The sequence below is a fragment of the Quercus suber genome, unplaced genomic scaffold (genome assembly GCF_002906115.3).
Source record: "Quercus suber isolate HL8 unplaced genomic scaffold, Cork oak 2.0 scaffold_100, whole genome shotgun sequence".
NCBI lineage: Eukaryota > Viridiplantae > Streptophyta > Magnoliopsida > Fagales > Fagaceae > Quercus > Quercus suber.
Window position 1 is genome coordinate 989,029 of NW_027069565.1, and position 22,876 is coordinate 1,011,904.

The following is a 22,876-nucleotide window of genomic DNA, read 5'->3' on the forward strand; positions in this document are numbered from 1 at the left end:
AATATCTCAAAGAATTCCAAAGGTTCCGGCCCAGCCCTTAGGTGCAACAGCAGCCCAAGAAACCAATGTGGAAACCCCCCGATCCAAGACAAGTGAAAACAAACTTCGATGGCGCCATATTTGAGGATTTACAAGAGGCCGTTATTGGAGTTATAATTCGTAATTCTAAAGGTGAGGTGCTGGCAGCTTTGTCAAAAAGGATCCCTACGCCCTCGTCAGTGGTTATCATAGAATCGTTTGCAGCAAGGAGAGCAGTCCAGTTTATCCATGAAATTGGTCTTATTAGTTCCATCTTCAAAGGTGACTCTACGACATTCATTAGTGCTTTGCGGGGAAGGACTTTGTTACACTCTTCCTCTGGTCATTTGATTAAAGACATTTTGTCTTTGGCTAGCTCTTTACAGAGCTTTTCTTTCCCTCGTACTTACAGGCAAGGTAATGCTTTAGTTGATGCTTTTGCCAAGAGAGCAAGACGTTTTTCTTTAGTTTGCATGGAGTCTGTTTCTCTAAATCTTTATAATTGTTACGTGTCTGATTTTCAGTTTAAGAAATAAAGTGGCTGCATTTGCATTCTTCTAAAAAAAAATTGTAGCCCATTAATATTACAAACATATCAAACAGTAAGATATGCTAAGCTCCTCTTTCTAATCATACTTCAGTGGTTGTCCACTGCTTGACTTCCCGCTTGAGTTACCCTTAAGCTCTATCATATTTGAGATGAAATATCCCAGCTGATTAAATAGTCAAATTCATGGCCAATCTAAATGTTGTATACCATCATCCGTTACATTCCAAGCTCCTTCAGCAATCTCACCAAACAGCTGTTCCCAACCCCAGCTAGAGTAGCCCACGAAAAACCAAAAGTCAGCAATTGATTGATCGTCTGACTTAAACTCCTTGATTTCATGAATTGTCGCTACTTGATCAACAAAGTAGACACCTGGTAGGACTTCAGGATACTGATCTTTAGTAGCACTTCGAGTTAAAGAGACAAGAGGCATTCCGCGTATCATAAGCGGCCCCCCAAAGGACAGAGGAGCCTCTTTTAACATTTCTAACCTTTCTTCCAGTTCATGCAGAGATTCCCATCTGATACGCTTGTTGATAATTAGACCTTGAAATCCATTACTCTGATCAGCTTTCACAATGAGAATTACTGACTTATCAAATGGTTGTACGCCAAGAAGTTTTTCAGTAGCAACTAGGACAGAACCAGCCACCACATGAGGAGCCCTTTCGTGCAAATCTTTTGATGTGTGAGATTTGATTTGATTGTATTCACCGACTCTTTCCAGTTCCCTGTCTTTTAATAGGACTTCATGGGATTTGTACTTGGAAGTAGAAATTTCATCACGAATTTCAGTGGGTGACGCCTCCTTGAATGGATTCTGATTCCCGCCACCTCTTTTGGCAACATTCCAAATAATGCCTAACAAAATAGACATACAAGGTCTATGAATGAGGTGAAGAAAAACCATGGAACCAGAGACCACCAACTTGTCCGTGATGCTTCAAAGAAAAAATGTTAAAGTAAAAAGAAGGAATTAAAAATAAAGCAAAACAGAGTTTCTGTATTTCACAGGTCATTTGGAACTACGAGTTTCTCAGGAAACTTCTGTAAATTATTTTGTTGGAATAGAAATCAAAATGTAAGATCATTAGACATATATGACAGGTAAGTTCTATTATTTACATGAACGTACTTCCAACCAAAATAGACAGCATGCATGGCCACAATCACCACTACTTTAACAAATGAATATAACAAATTATTATTATCCCACCATGATCAAACTGGTGCATCAAGTAATCAATCTGACTCCACATTTTAATAACAAAACTGTACTCTGCATCCATGCTGCATTTCAAAAGGTGTGTTGTACAGCAATTGACATCAGTATCCAGTATGGAATTCGCATATACCAGCCCCAACAGTGTAATCATTGCCAAGAATTATTTATATAAAAATTAAAATTAAAATAAAAAAAGAAAAGAAAAAAGAAACCGACTAGCACTTGGAATTAAAGCCATAGTAGGAACACCCTTGATCTCAGCCATAAGGCCAAGAAAGGTATCTAATAGGAATACCCACTACCACTTGGAATTGCTAAGAGGAAACAGGCAACATTTAAGTACTAAAGTTAATTTTTTCCTTCATTTGAATTGTAAATCTCAATAGTTTGTCACTGAAATGTACCCTATCAAGAAAGATTACCCTTATTGCTGATAAGATTACGCGAATTCCTGCCTTGGTCAGCTATGAACCTGATTATTTCAGCTACAGCCATATCTCCATCATAGAGAATGGCATTCCGGCTTTCTGCTGGAAATAATATCAGAGCAGGATAAACTTCTCTCTGCACAGCTCAACACATCAAAAGAATATAAATAAGATGCCACATAATCTTCAATCAAAGAATGAATCTGATTGCATAACTGTTTAATAGTTTAGGCATGATAACAATAACTACCCAGCAGGTCAAAGAGCTCCTAATCATCTACGTATTACAGATGCACAAAATATTAAAAATAAAAACAAAGACCTTAATATAAATTACTTAACAACGTTATGCAAAAACATGAAACTTTAAAGACTCATTTAAGATGCAACTGCTAAATCACATATGAAAGGCTCCAGCTTAAATTGAACTTAAGAAGCATACACATTTTCCCTAAATTACACCAATATTGGCAGGAAACTTACCTCAAGTACTTCCAATAGGTTTGAGAAATGTTTAAACACTAAAGACCAGACACAGCTAGCTGGTTGGACCATTTGGACAGTCAACTGACCTTAGTTCTCATCTAGTTTACCCCCTGCAACTCAAGTTTTAGTCAAATCCACTTTGGGCCATTCAACCACTCAATCAAACCACTGGACTGGTGAACTGAACTGACCTGACAGGTCAATTTTCAGGAGTGCAATGGAGAAGTTGTAAGTGGGAGAATGAGAACCCTAGACACATATCACTAGCTTTTCAAAATCTTTACCACAACTCTATATAAGATATTTGTGTATGGTTTTACAAGAAAATCATGTAGTATACAAATTTCTTTCATTCAAGTTAAAACAAAAAAAAAAAAAAAAAAAAAAAAATACTTAAAACCTAAACCCTAAACCTTAGGATAAATTACAGAAACCCCCATTGAAGTTTGGGGGAATGACATTCCACCCCAAACCTTAAGGGAAATAACACTCACCCCCCAAAGTTTTGCGGTTTGAGGAAATAAATATATTAGTCGTAGCAAAATATTCCAAATTTTAAATAGATTTCCTTGACAAACTCTAGCCATGGTTTGGTAACAAAAAAACCATATTTAACCAAACACACTTTCACTAACCATAGATTGAGGGGGAGTAAAACTCTATTCTACTCCCCTTCCCTCCCCCTCAATACAAACAAGTCATTAAGGTTTGGAGCAGAGTGTCATTTCTCCAAACCTCAAGGGAGGTATGTGTAATTTACCGTAAACCTTATGACCATTTTACAACACTCTAACCATCAAGTTAGAGCTTCTTCTTAGCTTAATTTCATTTTTTTTTTAAATTATATTTGATAAATTACCACTATTCCAAAAGCTTAAGCTAACAGGTTAGAACTTCTCATTTTAATTTCAATTTTTATTATATTTGATAAATTGCCACTAGTTCCAAAATCTTAAGTTGATAGGAAATTTTGAAGTTAATCACTTAACCATTATTCCAAAACTATCCCTCATGTGTGGGCCTAGATTCCCCCTCAATATGTGAGACTCAACATATGGAATTTTTAAATATTAAATGAGATAGGGCCCAAAAAAGAGTTTGAACTCTAAACCACTTGATCTAAAACTCTAATAACCAACCACTAATCCCAAAAGCTTAAGTTGATGGAAAAGGATGAACTTAATCACTTAACCATTATTCTAATTGTTATGGATATAAGCTAGGGGCAAAGTAGTAATATCACTGTAATCCATTACATATAAATAATATTTTGTGTTAGGGTTAATTTATCAAACCCTAAACACTTTTACTTTGAGAACATGGTATCAGAGCACTCAACCCATTGTAGTTAACCCTCCAACCACCACCCATTACTATCTACTGCCGACAACCACAATGGTCGACCCTCTTCGCCTAACCTTAGATTCAGCGACCCTAACCTGAGCTCCAACGACCATGATTTGTGGCTGGAGGAGTCGCCCAATGCTGGTGATCTTCTCGAGTCTCGCGACACCAGATTGACGCCGCCTAACCACAAGCCCATCACAATTTTACTCACCCTCCTTTGGCAACCCACCATAGCCCTCACACCGCCATTGGATTTTCCAAAATAGGGTTTCAACCATGGATTTATATGGTTTGAATCATTCTGATTTTCTTCAATACATTTATTTTTATCTTCTGTCTTCTTTTGATAAGTTATTTTTATCTTCTATTTGGGCAGCCTTGGGTTGATTTGTTGGGCTAGAACTTTGTTGGTTGATGTTTGGTGGTGGATTGGGCATATTGACGTTGGTATGGATTGTTTGCTGCCTTGATTGGATAGTTTGGTGTTGTTTCTTTTGTTGGATTTTCTTGTTGGCATAGTTTGGTGTTGATTTTGTGATAGATATGTTGCTGTTGGATTTGCTGACTAGTTGGAGCATATTGGTGTTGAGTTTGTTTCACGGTAGTCAATGTGGTTCTTTTTTTACAGGTTCACTAACCTATTTATTTATTATTAGTTTTGTTCTTAAGATTGCTATTATGGAGACCAAAGATAGTGTTTAGCCCACTAATTATTTCTTGCCCCCTCATATGTTATCTATTACTTTCATTTGTCTTAATGGAAGCAATTATGCTCAGTGGGCATAGGTAGTTGAAGTGTTTCCCCTTGGTAGAAAGAAGTTTGATTACGTGATTAGTGAACCCCTCTATCTACGGACTCTAAATATGCTAATTGGACAGTCGAAGATGCACGAATTAGGAGTTTCTTGTGAAACAGTACGGAGTCAAAGATTAGTTGTAGTTTGTTTTTCTTACCGGCTGCAAAACTTGTTTGGGAACAGGAACTTTACTCTAGTGTTAACACTTTGAAGAGAATTTTTGATCTTCATCAATCTTATTTCTCAATTTCTCCCTGACTCTCAGAGATTTGTCTTTCGAAGACTAATATAACAAGTTTAAGGGTAGACGTGAAGAACTCAATATTTATCGACCCATCTCATTTAATGTTAAAACTATGAAGAAACAACGAGATTATATGCATGTTACTCGCTTCCTCTCTAGCTTATCTAAAATTTTGGATCCAATGAAATCACAAATTCTGGCTAGTAAAGACCTCCCTTCTTTGAGTGAAAGCTTTGGTAGACTTAGACAGGCCACATTATCTGACTCTAATAGCGCTACATTCCTTTCCTCTAATATTGATACATTACCTTCTAGTGATAAATCTGATTTTGCCACTTCTATGGGGAGTAGTAGAGGCAATTGTGCAGGCTGAGGCCAAGGTTGTGGAGGTCATGAACAAGGGGGTCGTGGTAGAGGACGTGACCTTCGTAAGTGACTTACTGTTATAGTGAGAATCATACGGTAGACTTTTGTATTGTAATCCCTCGGCTCACCAAGCTTGTTTTCATGTTGAAGAACCACCTTCACAGTCACTTCCACCAACATGAGTAGTCTCAGATGCAGGCAACGCAATGGTTTTTCAAAGATGTTTAATATTTCTTAAAATCTTGTTGGATTTTTATTTAGTGTTTTATATTGTAGTTTGTGTAGAATTTAAGTCAGTCAAATAAGTCCTAATTTAAGTCAATAGTCTTATGTGACCTTTTGACTGCATGATCTTGGAACTAGGGAGAATAATTAATATGCAAGTTGTCACTAGAGAATGTACTGCTATTTATATGTCTAAATAGGCTGGTTGTGGACGTGTTAAACAGCCTACAGGTCATCCAGTTGATCAGAATTTTGGTGCCTATGATGTTGAGCAATTGAAGAGGAAGATTAAGTTTCTTACTCAAAGAGTAGTAGAGTTAGAAGATTCAAGATCTTTTAAAGAAGGAAAAGGGTCAGATAGTGACTTTGAGAACTTGTTTCATGGTCATGCTCCTCATAGGCAGCCACCTATTTGGGATGACAGAAGATGGGAGATGAATATATAGCTTGAAATACCAGAATTCAATGGTAGTTTTCATGCTGAGGAAGCCCTTCCTGTGGATTTACTTTATTCATCTACTATTGTGACATTGATGGATTATTGTACTCCAAACATAATTGAAGATAGTGAAAAATGCTCTAAAGAAGATATTGCAGATTGGAATTCTTCGCCAATCTATGACAAGTACCCTAATGAAGATTATAAATTGTGCAAACAAGAAGTTGAGGAAGATGATGATAGACTTTCTTTGTTCAAATACAAAAGGTGAGATTCATTGTTGTAGCCATAGAGCAATTGGGTGTCAAGACATTATCACTTGAGGAGCAAAATCCACATGTTCATTTTCTTGGGGTTGACAAATATATATTCTTGATGATAAATTTGATATTGATTTTGGTCCATCAATGGAGATTAAGGGTCCTTGTCCAAAAGAGATAAGTGAAGCTTTTGTGCCACGTGAATCAAAAGGGAAACAAAATCTAGGAGCAATGGATGAGTATGCTGATTTGTTTTTAGCTTTGATCTCATGTGCTACACTTTAGAAAATAAAATTACAAATTAAGAATTTGTTCAGCAAGGTTTATCATAAGCGAGAAAAGATTGACAAGTAGCATGTCTGTTCCACTTTTATCATTGAGAAAAAAGGGATAAAAAGGAATGATTGGACATTCAATAGATTGAGGGAAGGATTTGAACTTTAACTCAAGGTTGAGTTTTCTGAAACCAAGGGAGACTAATGCAGGCAGCTCTATGGTTTTTCTAAGTCCTAATTTGAGTCAATAGTATTATGTGACATTTTGACTGCATGATCTTGGAACTAGGGAGAATAATTATCATGCAAGTTGTCACTAGAGAATGTACTGCTATTTATATGTTGAGAATGGGTTGATGAAATGCATTTTTTTCCCAATTCATATATCTATTTTAGAGAATCATTCTCTACAACCCTATTTGGGTTTATTTCTTCATCTACTCTTTTTATTCTCTTGTTCTTCTTTGCTCTAAATCAGTTCCAACAACCAATGGTTATTATGGACAGCATCAATCTCTATCGTTGAGGAAGAGTATAATTGCTTCCTCTCTATGCATTCTAACTCTGTTGGGTCTAGTTCTACAAATACTTTGGCTCAACAAAGTACTTCCCCTGCTTGTCTTGCCACTTAGGACTCTTGGGTCATTGACTCAGGCGCTACTAATCATGTGACAGGTACCTCAAGCTTACTCTCAAACCTTGGGCACTCTAGCAATCTTCCCAATGTTACTTTGACAGATGGCTTAATCACTATAGTTTCTAGTTTGGGCATTGCCAATCTTAGTCCTAATCTTTCTCTCTTTTGTCTTATATATTCCTAATTTTCCTTTTAATCTTTTGTCGATTGGTAAGCTTTTTAAACTTTTGAATTGCGCTGCCATTTTTTTTATCCCACTCATTTTTTTTATCCATTCATTGTATCTTTTAGGATCTCAAGATGGGGAAGATTCTTGGTGGAGGGCATGAAGTTGGTGGACTTTAGTATTTGGATTGGCATGGTTCTTCCAGTTTTGTGGCTTCTCACTTGTGGATCTCACCTCTTCAACATCATTGTTGCCTTGGTCATCCATCTCTCTAGAATTTGAAGTTGTTAGCCCCATCATGTTATTAGATTGAGTCCTAACAATGTAAAGCATGTCAATTGGGCAAACACCATAGGGTGCATTTTATCTCTAGGTGTGAGAGCAGTGTCAGTAGTCCTTTTTATTTATTTCATTTTGATATTTGGGGTCTAATAAACACTCCCTCATTGTTGGGATTTAGATGTTTTTTCACTTTTTTATCTTATGAAAGAAAGGTCTGAAATGTTATCAATTTTCAAACCATTTTTTACGGGAATAAAGACTCAATTAAATGCTTTACTTCGTATTTTTCGATCTGATAATACTCGTGAATATTTTCATACATCTTTGTCTCAAATTTTTGATGATCAATATATAATTCACCGATCTTCATGCCCCCATACTCCACAACAAAATAGCGTTTTTGAATGCAAAATGCGTCATTTATTAGAGGTCACTCATGTCCTATTGTTTCATATGCATGTTGCCAAATCATACTGGAGTGATGTTGTGCTAATTTCCTGTCACTTGATTAATCACATGCCATCCACTATTATAGGCGGTCAAATCCCTTATGTTGTGCTTTCTCCTAATGCATCTTTGTTTCATCTACCTCCTAAGATCTTTGGTTGTGTGCTATGTTCATATCTTAAGTTCAGGGAGCAATAAACTTGATCCTAGATGAATTTAATGTGTTTTTCTTATGTATTCTTGTACTAAAAACTAGGTTGCACGGACAAACCATTTTTGGTGTCATGTCGGTGTCGGACACCGGAACGGGTACGACTCGCCAGATTCTGGTGTCCGGCGAGTGTCTCTTTTTTTTTTCTTTTTTTCTTTTTTTTCCACTTCTCTGACACGGCGCAGACATGTCTGACACACCAGCAGTGGGAAAAAAAAAAAAGAGAGAGAAGAAAATCACAGATTCCACCCTCTCTTTGACCTCTGCCCGCTGCCGCTGCCCTCTGTCCCTCGTCGGAGCTAGATCGGGCCAATCGGCGAACTTCATAGACATCAATGCCGTGCCCTGTCCCTGCCGATCGGCGAGCTCCTCCTCTCTCCTTCTTCTTCTTCTTCTTCTTCTTTTGCTTCTTTTTCTTCGCTCTCTCTCACCCACTTTTCTTTTTCATTTTAACTTTTCTAATACTTTTTTATATTTCCTCTTTGTTTTGTGTGTCTTCTGCCAACCCCACGCGAATGTCACTTTCAAACTTTCAATTTCAAATTTTAACTATTGAGTACCATATGTCAGTGCCATGATGTCATTAATATGCCATTGGTCCAAAAGAAAATAATTTATATTATTATTTTAATGCCGTGCCCTGTCCCTGCCGATCGGCGAGCTCCTCCTCTCTCCTTCTTCTTCTTCTTCTTCTTCTTTTGCTTCTTTTTCTTCGCTCTCTCTCACCCACTTTTCTTTTTCATTTTAACTTTTCTAATACTTTTTTATATTTCCTCTTTGTTTTGTGTGTCTTCTGCCAACCCCACGCGAATGTCACTTTCAAACTTTCAATTTCAAATTTTAACTATTGAGTACCATATGTCAGTGCCATGATGTCATTAATATGCCATTGGTCCAAAAGAAAATAATTTATATTATTATTTTGACTATTATTTTTAGTATTAGTATTTGAATGTAGTCTAATTATACTTTTGGTTTGTACTCTAAACATTTTATGTGTATTATTGTCTTACATAATTTAAATTCTAGACATAAACGTATTTTATGTCTAAAAATATTAAAAAATATGCTTAAATATAAAATTTAATTAATTATTTAACCGCCGTGTCCCCGTCGTGTCGTGTCTTTATTTTTCAAAAATTATCATATCCCTATGTCCGTGTCCGTATCTATGTCCGTGTCCGTATCCATGCAACATAAACTGAAAAAGGATATCAATGTTACATACCTACTCTTTGTCATAGTTTCATTTTGATAGATGTCGCCTTTGATGAGTCTCAATCCTATTTCTTTCCTTTGTTTGGTAGTGATAGTTCTCTTCATTGTCTTCCTCACTTATTGCCTGTGTCTCCTATTGAATCTCATTCTCAGAAACCGCTCCAAGTGTATCATAGTTGGCAGAAGCCTCCAACAGAGATTTCTTCCCCACCTAGTGATCCACCTCCTGACCCTAACTCTCTTCCAATTGCTCTACGCAAAGGTAAGCGTACTTGTACGTCTCACCCTATCTCTTAATTTCTCTTATGGCCATTTGTCTTCATCTATCCATGCTTTTACCACGTCCTCGAATTCTGTTGTTGTTCCTAAGTATGTCCAGGAAGTTATGTCCATCCCTAGTTGGAAGTTTGTTATAATAGCAAAAATGTCCACCTTGTCTCAAAATGCTACTTGGTTTTTGGTTGTTAGGTGTATACAATAAAGTACTTGCGATGGTTCTTTTTTTTTTTTTGATAAGTAAGAGAGAAGTATATTCAAGAGGCTACCTCATGCAAACAACATAAGGCAGAACAAAGAATACAGAGAGGGAAACAAACAAGAAAAAACAACAAAACAAACAACAGTCAACAGAAAACTAAGTACAAAGAAGGGAATTAAGGAACATAGGGAGAGAATCACTAGAGGTGAGTCCCCAGGCCCTAGACCAATCAAAAAGGAAGCCAGTAAAAAAAGCGAGCAGCTGGTCATCGGATTTGTCCAAGTCCTCAAAAGTGCGCCAGTTTCGTTCCCTCCAAACACACCACATTAGGCACGGAGGAACTAAATTCCAAATACTAGAAGAGTGCTTTCCCAGCCAGTTCCACCAACCAAAAAGCGTATCTGCAACCGAGCTTGGCAAAACCCAATTGATCCCAAAAGATCTGAAAACCCAACTCCACAGCTGATAAGCTTTGTCGCAATAGAGTAGTAAATGATTTACCGTCTCCCCATTACAACGACACATAATGCACCAGTCAACAAAATCAAAGCCTCTACCCTACAGATTATCCCCAGTAAGAATCTTCTTCCAAGCAGCACTCCAAACGAAGAAAGAGACGCGCGGAGGAGCCTTAACCTTCCAAACACCTTTCCAAGGAAAGATAATAGATGAGGGACAACGAAGCTTATTATAGAAAGAACGAGTGTTAAAATTCCCCTTCTTTGACAACTTCCACCTCATACGGTCTCCGTGCTCAGATTGAGGTAAATTTGAGCCTAAGGTACGGAGGAAATCCTCCACCTCTCCCGACTCCCAATCATTTGGTTCCCTGAGTAAACGAACATTCCAGTTTCTCTGAGCCCCAGTCCCCAACCTTTCAAGAGACGAGGCCACAGATGCCTCTCTATTATAAGCAATCCCATACACCATCAGGAAGGATAGATGGAGTGGTAACTCCCCACACCACCGATCCGTCCAGAATTTCACTCTATCTCCCATCCCTACCTCAAAGTGAATGCATTTACAAAACACCTTCCAGCCTTTTCGGATGCTTCTCCATAAACCGCACCCGTGGACACCCCTACCCACCTTGGAAGACCAACCCCCCCACTCTTCCCCAAACTTCAAAGCTACGACCCTCCTCCAAAGGCGAGTCTCCTCCACCCCAAACCGCCATAACCATTTTCCTAATAAGGCTTTATTGAAAGTCGTAATTTTCCTTACTCCCAATCCCCCATTCGCCTTTGGGGCACACACCTTATCCCACCCTACCAAATGAGCCTTCGAATCCCCCCACAAGAAATCCCTTTGCATCTTCTCAATCTTCTTAGCCACATGAGAAGGGATGGTAAAAAGAGATAAATAATAACCACAGATGCCTGATGGTTCTATTGAGCATTTGAAGGCTTGCTTGGTTGCCAAAGGGTATACCTAGACATACGTTGTTGATTATGTAGACACATTCTCGCCTGTTGCTAAAATTTCTTCTGTCCAAATTTTGATCTCCTTTGCTACTAATTTGGTTGGCCATTGTTTTAGTTAGACGTTATAAATGCCTTCTTGAATGGAGATTTGAAGGAAGAGGTGCATATGGAGCAACCACTTGGGTTTTTTTTCTTCTAAGGGGAGTTTGGAAGGGTGTGTAGGTTGCACAAGGCCATCTATGGTCTTAAACAATCTCTTGGAGCTTGGTTTGGTAAATTTAGTGAAGCCATGTTAAATTTTGGATTGCAACATTGCCAATCTGATCTCTAAGTTTTCTCATACCTTTGCAAGAGGAAAGATATTGTAGATAGTATATGTTGATGATATTATAATCATAGTAATGACAAGAAGGGTATTGATGATTTGAAGAGATACCATCAAAACTCCTTTAGAATTAAGGATTTGGGTAAACTTTGTTAATTCTTGGGTATTGAGATAGCAAGATCTAAAGAAGGCATCATTTTATCACAAAGAAAGTATATGTTGGATATTTTGGAAGAAACTAGCTTGTTAGGATCTAAACCCGTGGAGACTTCTATGGATTCTAATGTCAAATTGTATGAAGATTAGGGGAAGCTATTATCTAATCCTAAGAGATATCATCATTTGGTTGGTAAACTAAATTATCTCAAAATTATTTGCCTAGAGTAGTTAGTGTTGTGAGCCAATATATGAAAGATCCTTGCCTTTCACATTCGGAGGCAGTTATTCAAATTGTGAGGTATCTTAAAGCACATCCAGGTTGGTCTTTTGCATAAAGCTAATGATCACCAAAGGGTAGAAGCCTATACTAATGCTAATTGGGTAGGATCACTGTCAGATAGAAAATCCACTACTGGGTATTGCATTTTTCTAGGAGGAAACCTGATTTCTTGGAAAAGTAAGAAACAGATTGTTGTTGCCAACTCTAGTGCAGAGGCTGAGTATAAAGCCATGGCACACACATCATGTGAAGTTATGTGGATTAAGCTTTTACTTTGAGGAATTAAAATGTGAGCTTATGTGGATTAGGAATTTACTTAAGGAATTAAAATTTGTTGTGTAGGTGCCTATGACTATGCATTGTGATAATCAAGCAACAATTCACATTGCCTCCAATCTTGTGTTCCATGAGCGAATTAAGCACATAGAAGTAGATTGTCATATTACTTGGTAGAAAGTAGAAGATGGTGTAATTGTTACTCTATATGTTTCTAGAAGAGTCCAAATTGCTAATAAGTTAACCAAAGCTTTATGTAAGACTCGTTTGAGTTTATTATGTAACAAGCTAGGATTGTATGATATATATACTCTCCAGCTTGAGGGGGAGTGTTATGGGTATAAGCTAGGGGAAAAATAGTAACATCATTGTACTTCTTTATATATAAATAATATTTTGTGTTAGGTTTAACTGATCAAACCCTAAACACTTTTACTCTAACAATACTAAAAATATTAGAAATGATTAATTTTATATTGATAAATACTTAAATTTATTTAAGACATTACAGTCAACAACTATCAATTTGACAGTTGAACCTTTGACCCTAAATATTTTTATTGGTAAGCTACCAATAAAGTTAGCGATTCTTGAACCCATGACATTATCATCAGCCTCGTTCTTAAGGGGGGAAGAAGTGCCTCTAAGCTAGATCCCTTTGGCCAACATTCTCACCTTTATTGTTTATTGGATAGTATGGTTTTTAAAGCATTGGGTTTGAAAACGTGAAAAGCAACTGGAAACTAACCACCCATAACTTCAAAGCAAGAAGACAAAGGCAAAGGAAAAGCCTGAGAGTTGATGTTAATATAGGATAGGTTCCAATTTTCATTAGATTCCCTGTTTCATTGGGGACACTTTTAACATCTCATCATCAATTGTTAAGTGAGAGAATAATATGATTTTCAAACTTTTAATAATAAAATTTTAAAAAAATAGTGATTTAAAGTTTTAGGAATTTTGGTAATAGAATTTCATCTAGAATAGAATTGGCTTAATAATCTTAAATGTATATATACTGCACTAAGGACTCTTTTATTATACATGTGGCATAAAGGTGGAATATCCACTTGTTACAACCATTGCCTCCAGGACCCAACTTTTAGTGGTAGATGAATAGAATAATTTGAAATAAATAAAGACATTAATTTTCTTTTAAAAATTTCAAGCTTCTAATATAGAATTTTAATCAAAATAGTAATTTAAAGTTATGGGAATTCTGGTAATAGAGTTTGATCTATAAAAGAATTAGCTTTATAATTCTAATGTGGTGAGAACTCTTTTATTATACATTTGGCACGAGATGATGGTACACCCACTTGTCACAACCACAACTTATATTATATCTAAAAAATGAACATAACAAAACAAAATTTACCAAAATGCAAACTTGACTCAAACACAAATGAGAAATATAATTTCCAACCAGAAACTAACTAACTATGCCCACCATTATCCTTGTCTCTAACCTCACCCAAACTCATTATAAGCTTCTGTTTGAAATCCACAAACCCCAAATATTGTCTTCAGGGGAGCAGCTATACAATTGTCCACTAGCCTCACATAGAATGCTGCTCCTCTTTCCCATATGTAAACACTTCGACGAGAAAGGATGAATCATACTTCCAATGGTGTTCAAAAGCCTATAATTGAGATCAAATCTGTCTTATTGCATTCTTTGTATGAGCAATCAGCCGTCATATGAGGGATTTCTACTCCTTTTGTTGATTTTTTATCGACTACATAAATTTTAAATTGTAATTTTTTCCAGGATTCTCTTTATACATCCTCTGTACGAGAGTTTCTTTCTCAATATATATATATAAGAAATAAATTTTAGGCAAAAATGCAAAACTGACCCTCTAACTTTTAATGTTTTTCATTTCAGTCCTCTAACTTTTAATTTTGTCATTTTAGTCCTTTAACTTTTAATTTTTGTCAATTCAGACTTCCGTTAGAACTCAGTTAAGGCTGCTGTTAAACTCATTGAGAAATGACCCTTTTGCCCTTTTTCTTATTTCGAAAAAAAAAAAATTAAGATTCTATCTTCTTGTCCAACAAATCAAACACAATAGCCAGTACTTCCTGTACTTCAGACAGACAGAGATAGAGCCGCGAGCGCCTGATCAATGCCGTGATCGCGACTCGGATGCTGACTCGGAACCTGGAGTCGGACTTGGCGGGGCTTGGCAGCATACCGTTCGGAACGGCGTGGTGGTTCATCTACGCGGGGATCTCTTGCTTCCTTGTCCTCTTCGCCGGAATCTTTTTTTTTTTTTTTTTTTGAAAACCCCCTTCCCCTGAAATCAAAACTAACATTGAGAGAGGAAGAATCGGTTTCAACAACCCCAGAAGTTTTTGTCAGATCCGATTATTCTGTTCTTCAATTCGTTTTTAATTTTAAAAAAAAAAAAAAAAAAAAAAAATCTTCAGGGGAGCAGCTAAACAATTGTCCACTAGCCTCACATAGAATGCTGCTCCTCTTTCCCATATGTAAACACTTCGACGAGAAAGGATGAATCATACTTCCAATGGTGTTCAAAAGCCTATAATTGAGATCAAATCTGTCTTATTGCATTCTTTGTATGAGCAATCAGCCGTCGTATGAGGGATTTCTACTCCTTTTGTTGATTTTTTATCGACTACATAAATTTTAAATTGTAATTTTTTCCAGGATTCTCTTTATACATCCTCTGTACAAGAGTTTCTTTCTCAATATATATATATATAAGAAATAAATTTTATTAGAAAAAATTCAACAAGTACCCCAAGAGTATACTAGCTGAAAGTTACACAACAGCTCTAAAATTACAATGATCAATAAGCTCAAATCAAGAAGAGATGCATATAATGCAAATCAAGTTCTTAAACTACACGATTAAAAAAAAAAAGCTCTTAAGATACACAGGTCAACAAAAATCTCTGCTTTGAAAGTCAACTTTCTAAAATACTTATAAAAAATAAAGGAATCAATTTTCTAAAATGGAAACTAACTTATTCTGAATGTTGATTGATAATAGTAAAACTTTTAAAGCTCTGAAAAATAATGAGGGAAATCAGTGACAAGGGACCTCTAGCATGTATTTGCACCTTCAAAAGCACAAAAAAAAAAAAAAAAAAGGTAAAATTTATTGATATCAAAACTACATCATATCTCAATATACAACATGACAAGCACACATAATCAAAGATTCAACACCAAAAAAAGAGAAAAATAATAGCCAAAGAAGAAACTGAAAATTTGTGCCGATCAAGTTTCAAATTTCGGTTTATATAATACGCAGTAAAGCATCAGATGTTGGAGAAGATCATAACCCTCAAACATAAATTGCATAAAATAATGAAGATACAAGAAAAATATACAAAAATTAAATATGGATACTCCAAACAAACCTGATCCATTGATTTGAGTATCAAACTGCAATCATTCAATGTGCAATCCATTAAATAGATCAGTGGAAGTTCAACCAGGGCATCCTCCAAGATGTCTGCCACACAGATGGCCAATTGTCAATACGTGAGATTAATAGAAAGTAAATTCTAACATTCCTATTCCATTTCTTAATTCAAGGGAAAACTTTACTGAGAAAACAAATGCAAAAAAACCACAAGTAACTAAATAATTAGGGGGTCAAAAGTAGTAATTGAATGTTTGTGGACTAAATTGTGAGTGGACAAAACCAAATGGGGTAAAATATAATTTTCCTTTTTTTAATTGTCAAATATTATATATCTTATGCACCCTTATAATATTGAATCCTCAAACTTAACCTTCACCTCTTGTTAAGAGGAACAGGAGATGCCATTTGGACAAGAGACAACTGGCTAAATTTATAAATATGTCCATCATACAAAAGACAGCTGTTGTACTTTAGTGTAGAAGTTGAAAATCCATGGACAAAACTCTATCCAGTATTCCCCATTGTTTATATCAACTCAAAGTTAATAAAGGTAAATTATTGACCTACTAGTTTACTAAATGCTATGAAAATATTTGTCATATGAACCAATGAAAGATGCACCTACTTTTTCCAAGGCAAGAAAAAGGAGCTCGTAATGTCAATTTTTTAAAAACATTTTACCAGGCACTTACCACCATTAAACACCTTTTCTCCATTCCTTGATCCACTCCTTAACACATTCATGTAGCCCTTCACAGCCCGATAAACCTCACGAACAACCAATTCCATTCTCTGACAATACGCACACCAACTATTGCTAAAAAGGACCAACACATCCCTATTCCATGCATGGACCACATTGTTGGTGTTAGATTGATTAACTCCAAGAACCAGCTCAGACAATCTATGAATCGTAATTTGAGGGATTGAATCCACCTCGTGAAAATCCACATTAACAAATGGAGGGACAGTGGCCTCCCTAGGGCTTTGAATAATGGATTTAGACAGTTGATATGGAGGAAGAGTCCCATTAAGAAAACCAGAGAGAAAATCATCCAGTGAAGAGTAGCTGAAATCTGACTCTTGGGGTAATACATAATGCTGCTGCAAAAAGGGATCAATTATTACCAAGGATGGAATGTTTGAGCCACCGGTCAGAGCTCTAAGTAACCGATAGTTGCCATCAGAAAAGAAAAAGGAACCCTCAAAGCCTTGAAAGTGAAGCTGTTGCTCCCTTAAGTTGTCCGCCAACAAAAAACCTTTTTCTTCCAAAACCGAATCTTCAGAGCTTTTTTCTTCAACCACTACATTTTCAAAACTTTTTTCTTCCACTACCAAATCTTGAGCAGTGGCAACTTTTTCAAGAGCGGTTACAGATTGGTGAGCTTCTAAAGATATTAACTGCTTACTTTTATCAACATAAAAAGCCGTCTTCTCTTCATCATACTCAGAAGAAGGCTCACCATCTGTGAGTTCAGAATTTTCCTCATTCATCTTAGCAGATAAACTTGCCCTTTGTGGCAATTGATCTTTATCTGAATCAACACTGTTTGAGACAAGGCCTTCCTTAAACACTGCAGGTGACACTTGATTAGACTGAACTGTATCCGATGGTAATGTATTAACTGACTTCATGTCAACATCATCAGATAAAAGTTGGAAACCCAATTCCTTTGCAAGGGAGCTTAATTTACCTTCTTTATTTTGCCGAATAAGGTGTGCCAGGATCTTATGCAAGGAACTACCTTCTTGATCTGAAGATATTTTATCCAAAGTGACATGTTTATCCTCATTTAGGATCATGATAGTAGACAGCTTCTCTTTTAATTTAATCTTCTGAGCTGTCAGAGATAGTTTTAATCTAGGATGTTTAGATTTACCACCCCATGCTTGATAATCTTGGACTGAGGATTTCTCAGGCTTGGCCCTCTTAGGCTCACCCATCTGATATGAAATATGATAGTGCAGCGCCAGTTCTCTAAAAGTATCAAGAGCCTCTTTACCCTTTCCTCTAGTTTCAGACGAGTCAGATGATCTATCCACAAATAAAAGTATTGATGGCTTATTTGCAGGTAAAACAGGCTCGATATCATGCCTATCACCTTCCAGCTACATGATGAAAAGAGACAACTATGGTATTAATGAATGAAACATGCTAGCAAAGAAATTACAAAGAAATTACTAAGAAAAAAAATGTATGGGAGAAATGAACAAAATAAAAAAGGGAACAAACATGTAGAAAATTAGGACACAGGTACGGCAATGATCTGTATATTAATTAATTAATTATTATATTTTTTTTTTTGGAACTTATAAAATTTTTTTATAACAAAAATATTATTTGTTTTTATATAATTGTTAAAAAAAATTTTAGAAAAATATTAAAGCCTAGCTACTAATAATATATATATATATATATGTGTGTGTGTGTCTACTGTCTACCTAAGTAATGAAAAAAAAATGTAAAAAGTTACAAGTTTAATTACTTCCGTGGCAGTGGCATGATGGGCGGTGGACTTTAACTCATTATAGACAAAAATTTAAAAAGAAGACCTCTTTACCTCTTTTGTTCACGTCTTCACGTGTGAGGTGGACAAAACAAGGAGAAAAGAGAAATAGATATAAGAAGCTGGGACATGCGTGCAGCCGGAGGCGAAAGAAGAAGAAGAAGAAGAAGCTAGGCTGCTGAAGAAGAAGAAGAAGAATAAGAAGAGGAGGAGAAAAGAGAGAGAGATCTATGAAGCTGGGCTGCTGAAGAAAAAGATCGACATGAGAGACTACAAGTGGGTACAGTACAATGTGTTTCAGCTTTTTTTTTTTTTGGTACATGCCGTGTCGCAACCGTGTCCCCGCAATGTCCTTGCAGTGTCCATCATTTTTCAAAAATTGAAAAAATAAAAAACGGCTGGGACACACATGCAGCAGTGTCCAATGCGTGTCCCATGTCCCATGTCCCATATGTGTCTAACATGAACACGGCATCCTAAATGCCATATCCATGCTTTCTAGCCCATAACCCACACCATTGATGAGACTTTCTATGTTCAAGTACAAAAGGTTATTGATTTTATTGATTACAATCATAAGTCGGCACAATTGGTTTGTTCAGTAGTAGATAAGTTCTCTATCAATGAATGAAGTTTCAATCTACTAAAGCTTGAACTTGAACACATTCAACACTATGATTTCATTGGGGTTGATGAGCTTCTCTCAAATTTTGTTGGTAGTACAGTTAATATTAACTTGGAAAGATTAATGGAACACATTCCTAATCCTTTTTGTGAGGATTTTATTGAAGAATAATTAATAGAGGTGAACAAGAAGCGTGAAAGAGTGATTTTAAGTGGTCTTTGTGGAGGAGGCAACATGAAGTTTATAGACGAATGCATGCAACATAGATGTGTAGAAGTAAAATCTGTAACACACAATTACTACAACTCTTCCACAAAACTTAAGTTCTACAAGAATACTAGGCTAGTAGTTAAACGAATAGAGAAAACCTCTCAAAACAAATTTTTATTAATAATCCACCTCCCTATAACGAGTATTTTTAGGAATAGAATTTCTCCTATTCCTTTTAGGAAAAGAAATAATAAACCAACATCTACTAGAGAGAGGAAAAATAATTTAACTAGGAAAAGAAAGACAAATAAAATCCTAATTCAACTAGGAAAAAAAATCTTAACTTGAAAGAGCAAATAATCCTAATTCCACTAGGAAAGAGAAAACAACATAAATTATTAAAAATTTCTTCTTCTCCCATAATGGGAGGGGAGCCACTGTGAGTTTTTGTAAAATGTGTTACCAAATTTTAAAAGGTAAAACATTTTATAACTCTTTATAAAGGATTTTACGGTCAAATGAGATACTGAACAGATGAAGCTTAAATGAACCCCATGGAAAAAGAAGGGGCCCTCAGCTTGTATATGAAGGACGAGATAAAAGATTATGCGCATCATGATCTTCTAAATTTTTTCAGATGAGTAATAAAAATCTGTAACCACTTTGATGAAACATGCTAGGGCCAAGCCAGCTCCTACTGAACTCAACTTGAATTGAATCAGTCAATTCATACATCTGAAACGGTTTTAGCCATAGCCACACATAATTTTTGGCAAAAGATAACATGACACAAAGAAACCTCGTATAAGACTAGAATCAACAGCAAGTAAAGAGCAAACTGATTAAAATTACCTCCGTAACAACAGAACTATCCATCTGTAAAACATCCTTGAGGTCATCCTCTTCTTTAATAATCCTTGAACACGTCGGACATGCAGCAACATGAAGTACTGCTAACCATGAACTAGAATCTTCAAGACCAAGAGATGAAAGCATTGATCTTTCTGATACCAAACCAAATCTATGCCTTTCAGGGGCCAGGAAAAACTCTCTTGCAACGCTCATAAACTTCGAGAAGAAAGAATCAAACTGCTGAAATTCTTGTAAGGTACAAGATGATAAAACACCAGAGCTTACATTCTCAACCTCCTCGAAGGAAGCAGTTTCATTTACTGAGCTGAATTGCCCAAGCCAAGGAACTCCGTTGAAACTATTTTCAACACCACATATCAATCTTTCATCCCCTGATTTTAAAAAAGAAGGAAAAGGTGACAAACGTATTAGTTTTGTTTTATTTTTCACTTCAAAATCAGTCCCATAACAATGTGCAATTAGAATCTACCAGCCACCTTCTGATTATTCTTCCTTGTATCCGCCAGCGTTTGATTTGCCTCTGCATTAAAGTTATTTCCAAGAAGATCTTCTACAAAGAAAATTATTGTCAGTATAATGAAAGGACAAATTAACCCTGCAAAACCACTTAGTTTCCAATAGAGACACTTCCTATCTTACCATAACTTTTGTTTCCACTACCCCCACAAAAGGAAAAAATTGTTGAAGTAACTAACCAATAATTAAAAAAAGGATAATGCTAGATATTGAAGTAATCTTAAAGAAACACCAAGCGGAACTTTAAACAAAAACTCATAAAAGCAGCTAATCACAATTACTACAAAAAATATTTAAGGTTTTCTGAAAAATAATGAGCATAATTTTTTTTTTTTTTTGGTTGGGAAAATTCAATAGTATAAGACTAGAATCAACAGCAAGTAAAGAGCAAACTGATTAAAATTACCTCCGTAACAACAGAACTATCCATCTGTAAAACATCCTTGAGGTCATCCTCTTCTTTAATAATCCTTGAACACGTCGGACATGCAGCAACATGAAGTACTGCTAACCATGAACTAGAATCTTCAAGACCAAGAGATGAAAGCATTGATCTTTCTGATACCAAACCAAATCTATGCCTTTCAGGGGCCAGGAAAAACTCTCTTGCAACGCTCATAAACTTCGAGAAGAAAGAATCAAACTGCTGAAATTCTTGTAAGTTACAAGATGATAAAACACCAGAGCTTACATTCTCAACCTCCTCGAAGGAAGCAGTTTCATTTACTGAGCTGAATTGCCCAAGCCAAGGAACTCCGTTGAAACTATTTTCAACACCACATATCAATCTTTCATCCCCTGATTTTAAAAAAGAAGGAAAAGGTGACAAACGTATTAGTTTTGTTTTATTTTTCACTTCAAAATCAGTCCCATAACAATGTGCAATTAGAATCTACCAGCCACCTTCTGATTATTCTTCCTTGTATCCGCCAGCGTTTGATTTGCCTCTGCATTAAAGTTATTTCCAAGAAGATCTTCTACAAAGAAAATTATTGTCAGTATAATGAAAGGACAAATTAACCCTGCAAAACCACTTAGTTTCCAATAGAGACACTTCCTATCTTACCATAACTTTTGTTTCCACTACCCCCACAAAAGGAAAAAATTGTTGAAGTAACTAACCAATAATTAAAAAAAGGATAATGCTAGATATTGAAGTAATCTTAAAGAAACACCAAGCGGAACTTTAAACAAAAACTCATAAAAGCAGCTAATCACAATTACTACAAAAAATATTTAAGGTTTTCTGAAAAATAATGAGCATAATTTTTTTTTTTTTTTGGTTGGGAAAATTCAATAGTCTTATTATACAGATATTATTACTGAAGGGAAGAGATGATAGTTAAGTTATCCAAGGTTGGGGAGCAAATGTGAGACTAACCTTGCACACCAACACCGAAATGATTAGTGTTGTGGTTGGCCAGCAATTTAGGAGTCCATCCGCAAAATTCGAGGAGAAGTAAGGCCTTGTCAGTTGAAGCAAGAAAAGAGTTCAAGTGGTCAGGAGTGTTGAGGAGGGGAAGTTGAGGTTGATTGGAGCTGGAGTTGGAGTTGGAGTTGGAGTTGAAGTTGGAGATATAGGGTAAGAGTGAAGACAAAATATTGAGTGCACGAAATGGTCCTCGATATTTGTAAGATACAGAGTGGAGGTAGAATAAAATGGTAGTTTCCTCCTCCTCATTAGGAGGAGCAGCAGCAGCAGCAATAATAGCATCTGCTAGCATCTTCTCCATATTTCTAAACATAAACATCAACTTTAAGGATCTAAACTCCTCCTGTTGTCTATCAGAAACCGCGTGTGCTACTTCTTTCATAAGGGAACGAGACTCACCAGACCCTGTGCAATCAATCAATCAATCAATTTTTTTAAAGATAACAACACAATTAATCATCATAATCAATTACAACATTATTAATCAATGGAGAGAGAGAGAGAGAGATACAGGGAAGAGTGATGAAGAGGAGGATATAAGGGTTTCGTCGGATCTGAGAAGAGAAGTTTTGTTTGGTGAGGAGCTGCCATTCCGATGATGATTCACAATCAACCACGGCTACAACAGCAACCAACAACAACAACACTACCAGTTTGGCTTCCTTCATCGCACTCGCACTCGCACTCTCTCTTCACAATTCACATACGAACGCCACTTGGGTGGACATTTGTATTGTCTACTGCACTCC

The 22,876-nt window shown here is 36.3% G+C and overlaps 1 protein-coding gene across 1 annotated transcript; it reads right to left on the reverse strand.

The window, feature by feature from the left end:
* Positions 1-501: 501 nt before the first annotated feature.
* LOC112005713 (uncharacterized) lies at positions 502-22,876 on the reverse strand. Its single transcript, XM_065774856.1, has 8 exons — positions 22,639-22,876; positions 22,077-22,532; positions 21,592-21,672; positions 21,102-21,493; positions 16,657-18,073; positions 15,957-16,051; positions 2,216-2,357; positions 502-1,429 (listed from the first exon to the last, which is right to left on the reverse strand). The coding sequence occupies exons 1-8, from the start codon at positions 22,793-22,795 to the stop codon at positions 750-752; spliced, it is 3,420 nt and encodes a 1,139-aa protein (XP_065630928.1). The 5' UTR covers positions 22,796-22,876; the 3' UTR covers positions 502-749.

Coding starts and splice junctions, on each gene's coding strand:
- LOC112005713 (XM_065774856.1), bottom strand. CDS start 22,795: ATGAAGGAAGCCAAACTGGTAGTGTTGTTGTTGTTGGTTGCTGTTGTA. Junction 16,052..16,656: donor AGAAAAGGTGTTTAATGGTG/GTAAGTGCCTGG, acceptor TCTGTGTGGCAG/ACATCTTGGAGGATGCCCTG. Junction 2,358..15,956: donor TACTCAAATCAATGGATCAG/GTTTGTTTGGAG, acceptor TGAGCTGTGCAG/AGAGAAGTTTATCCTGCTCT.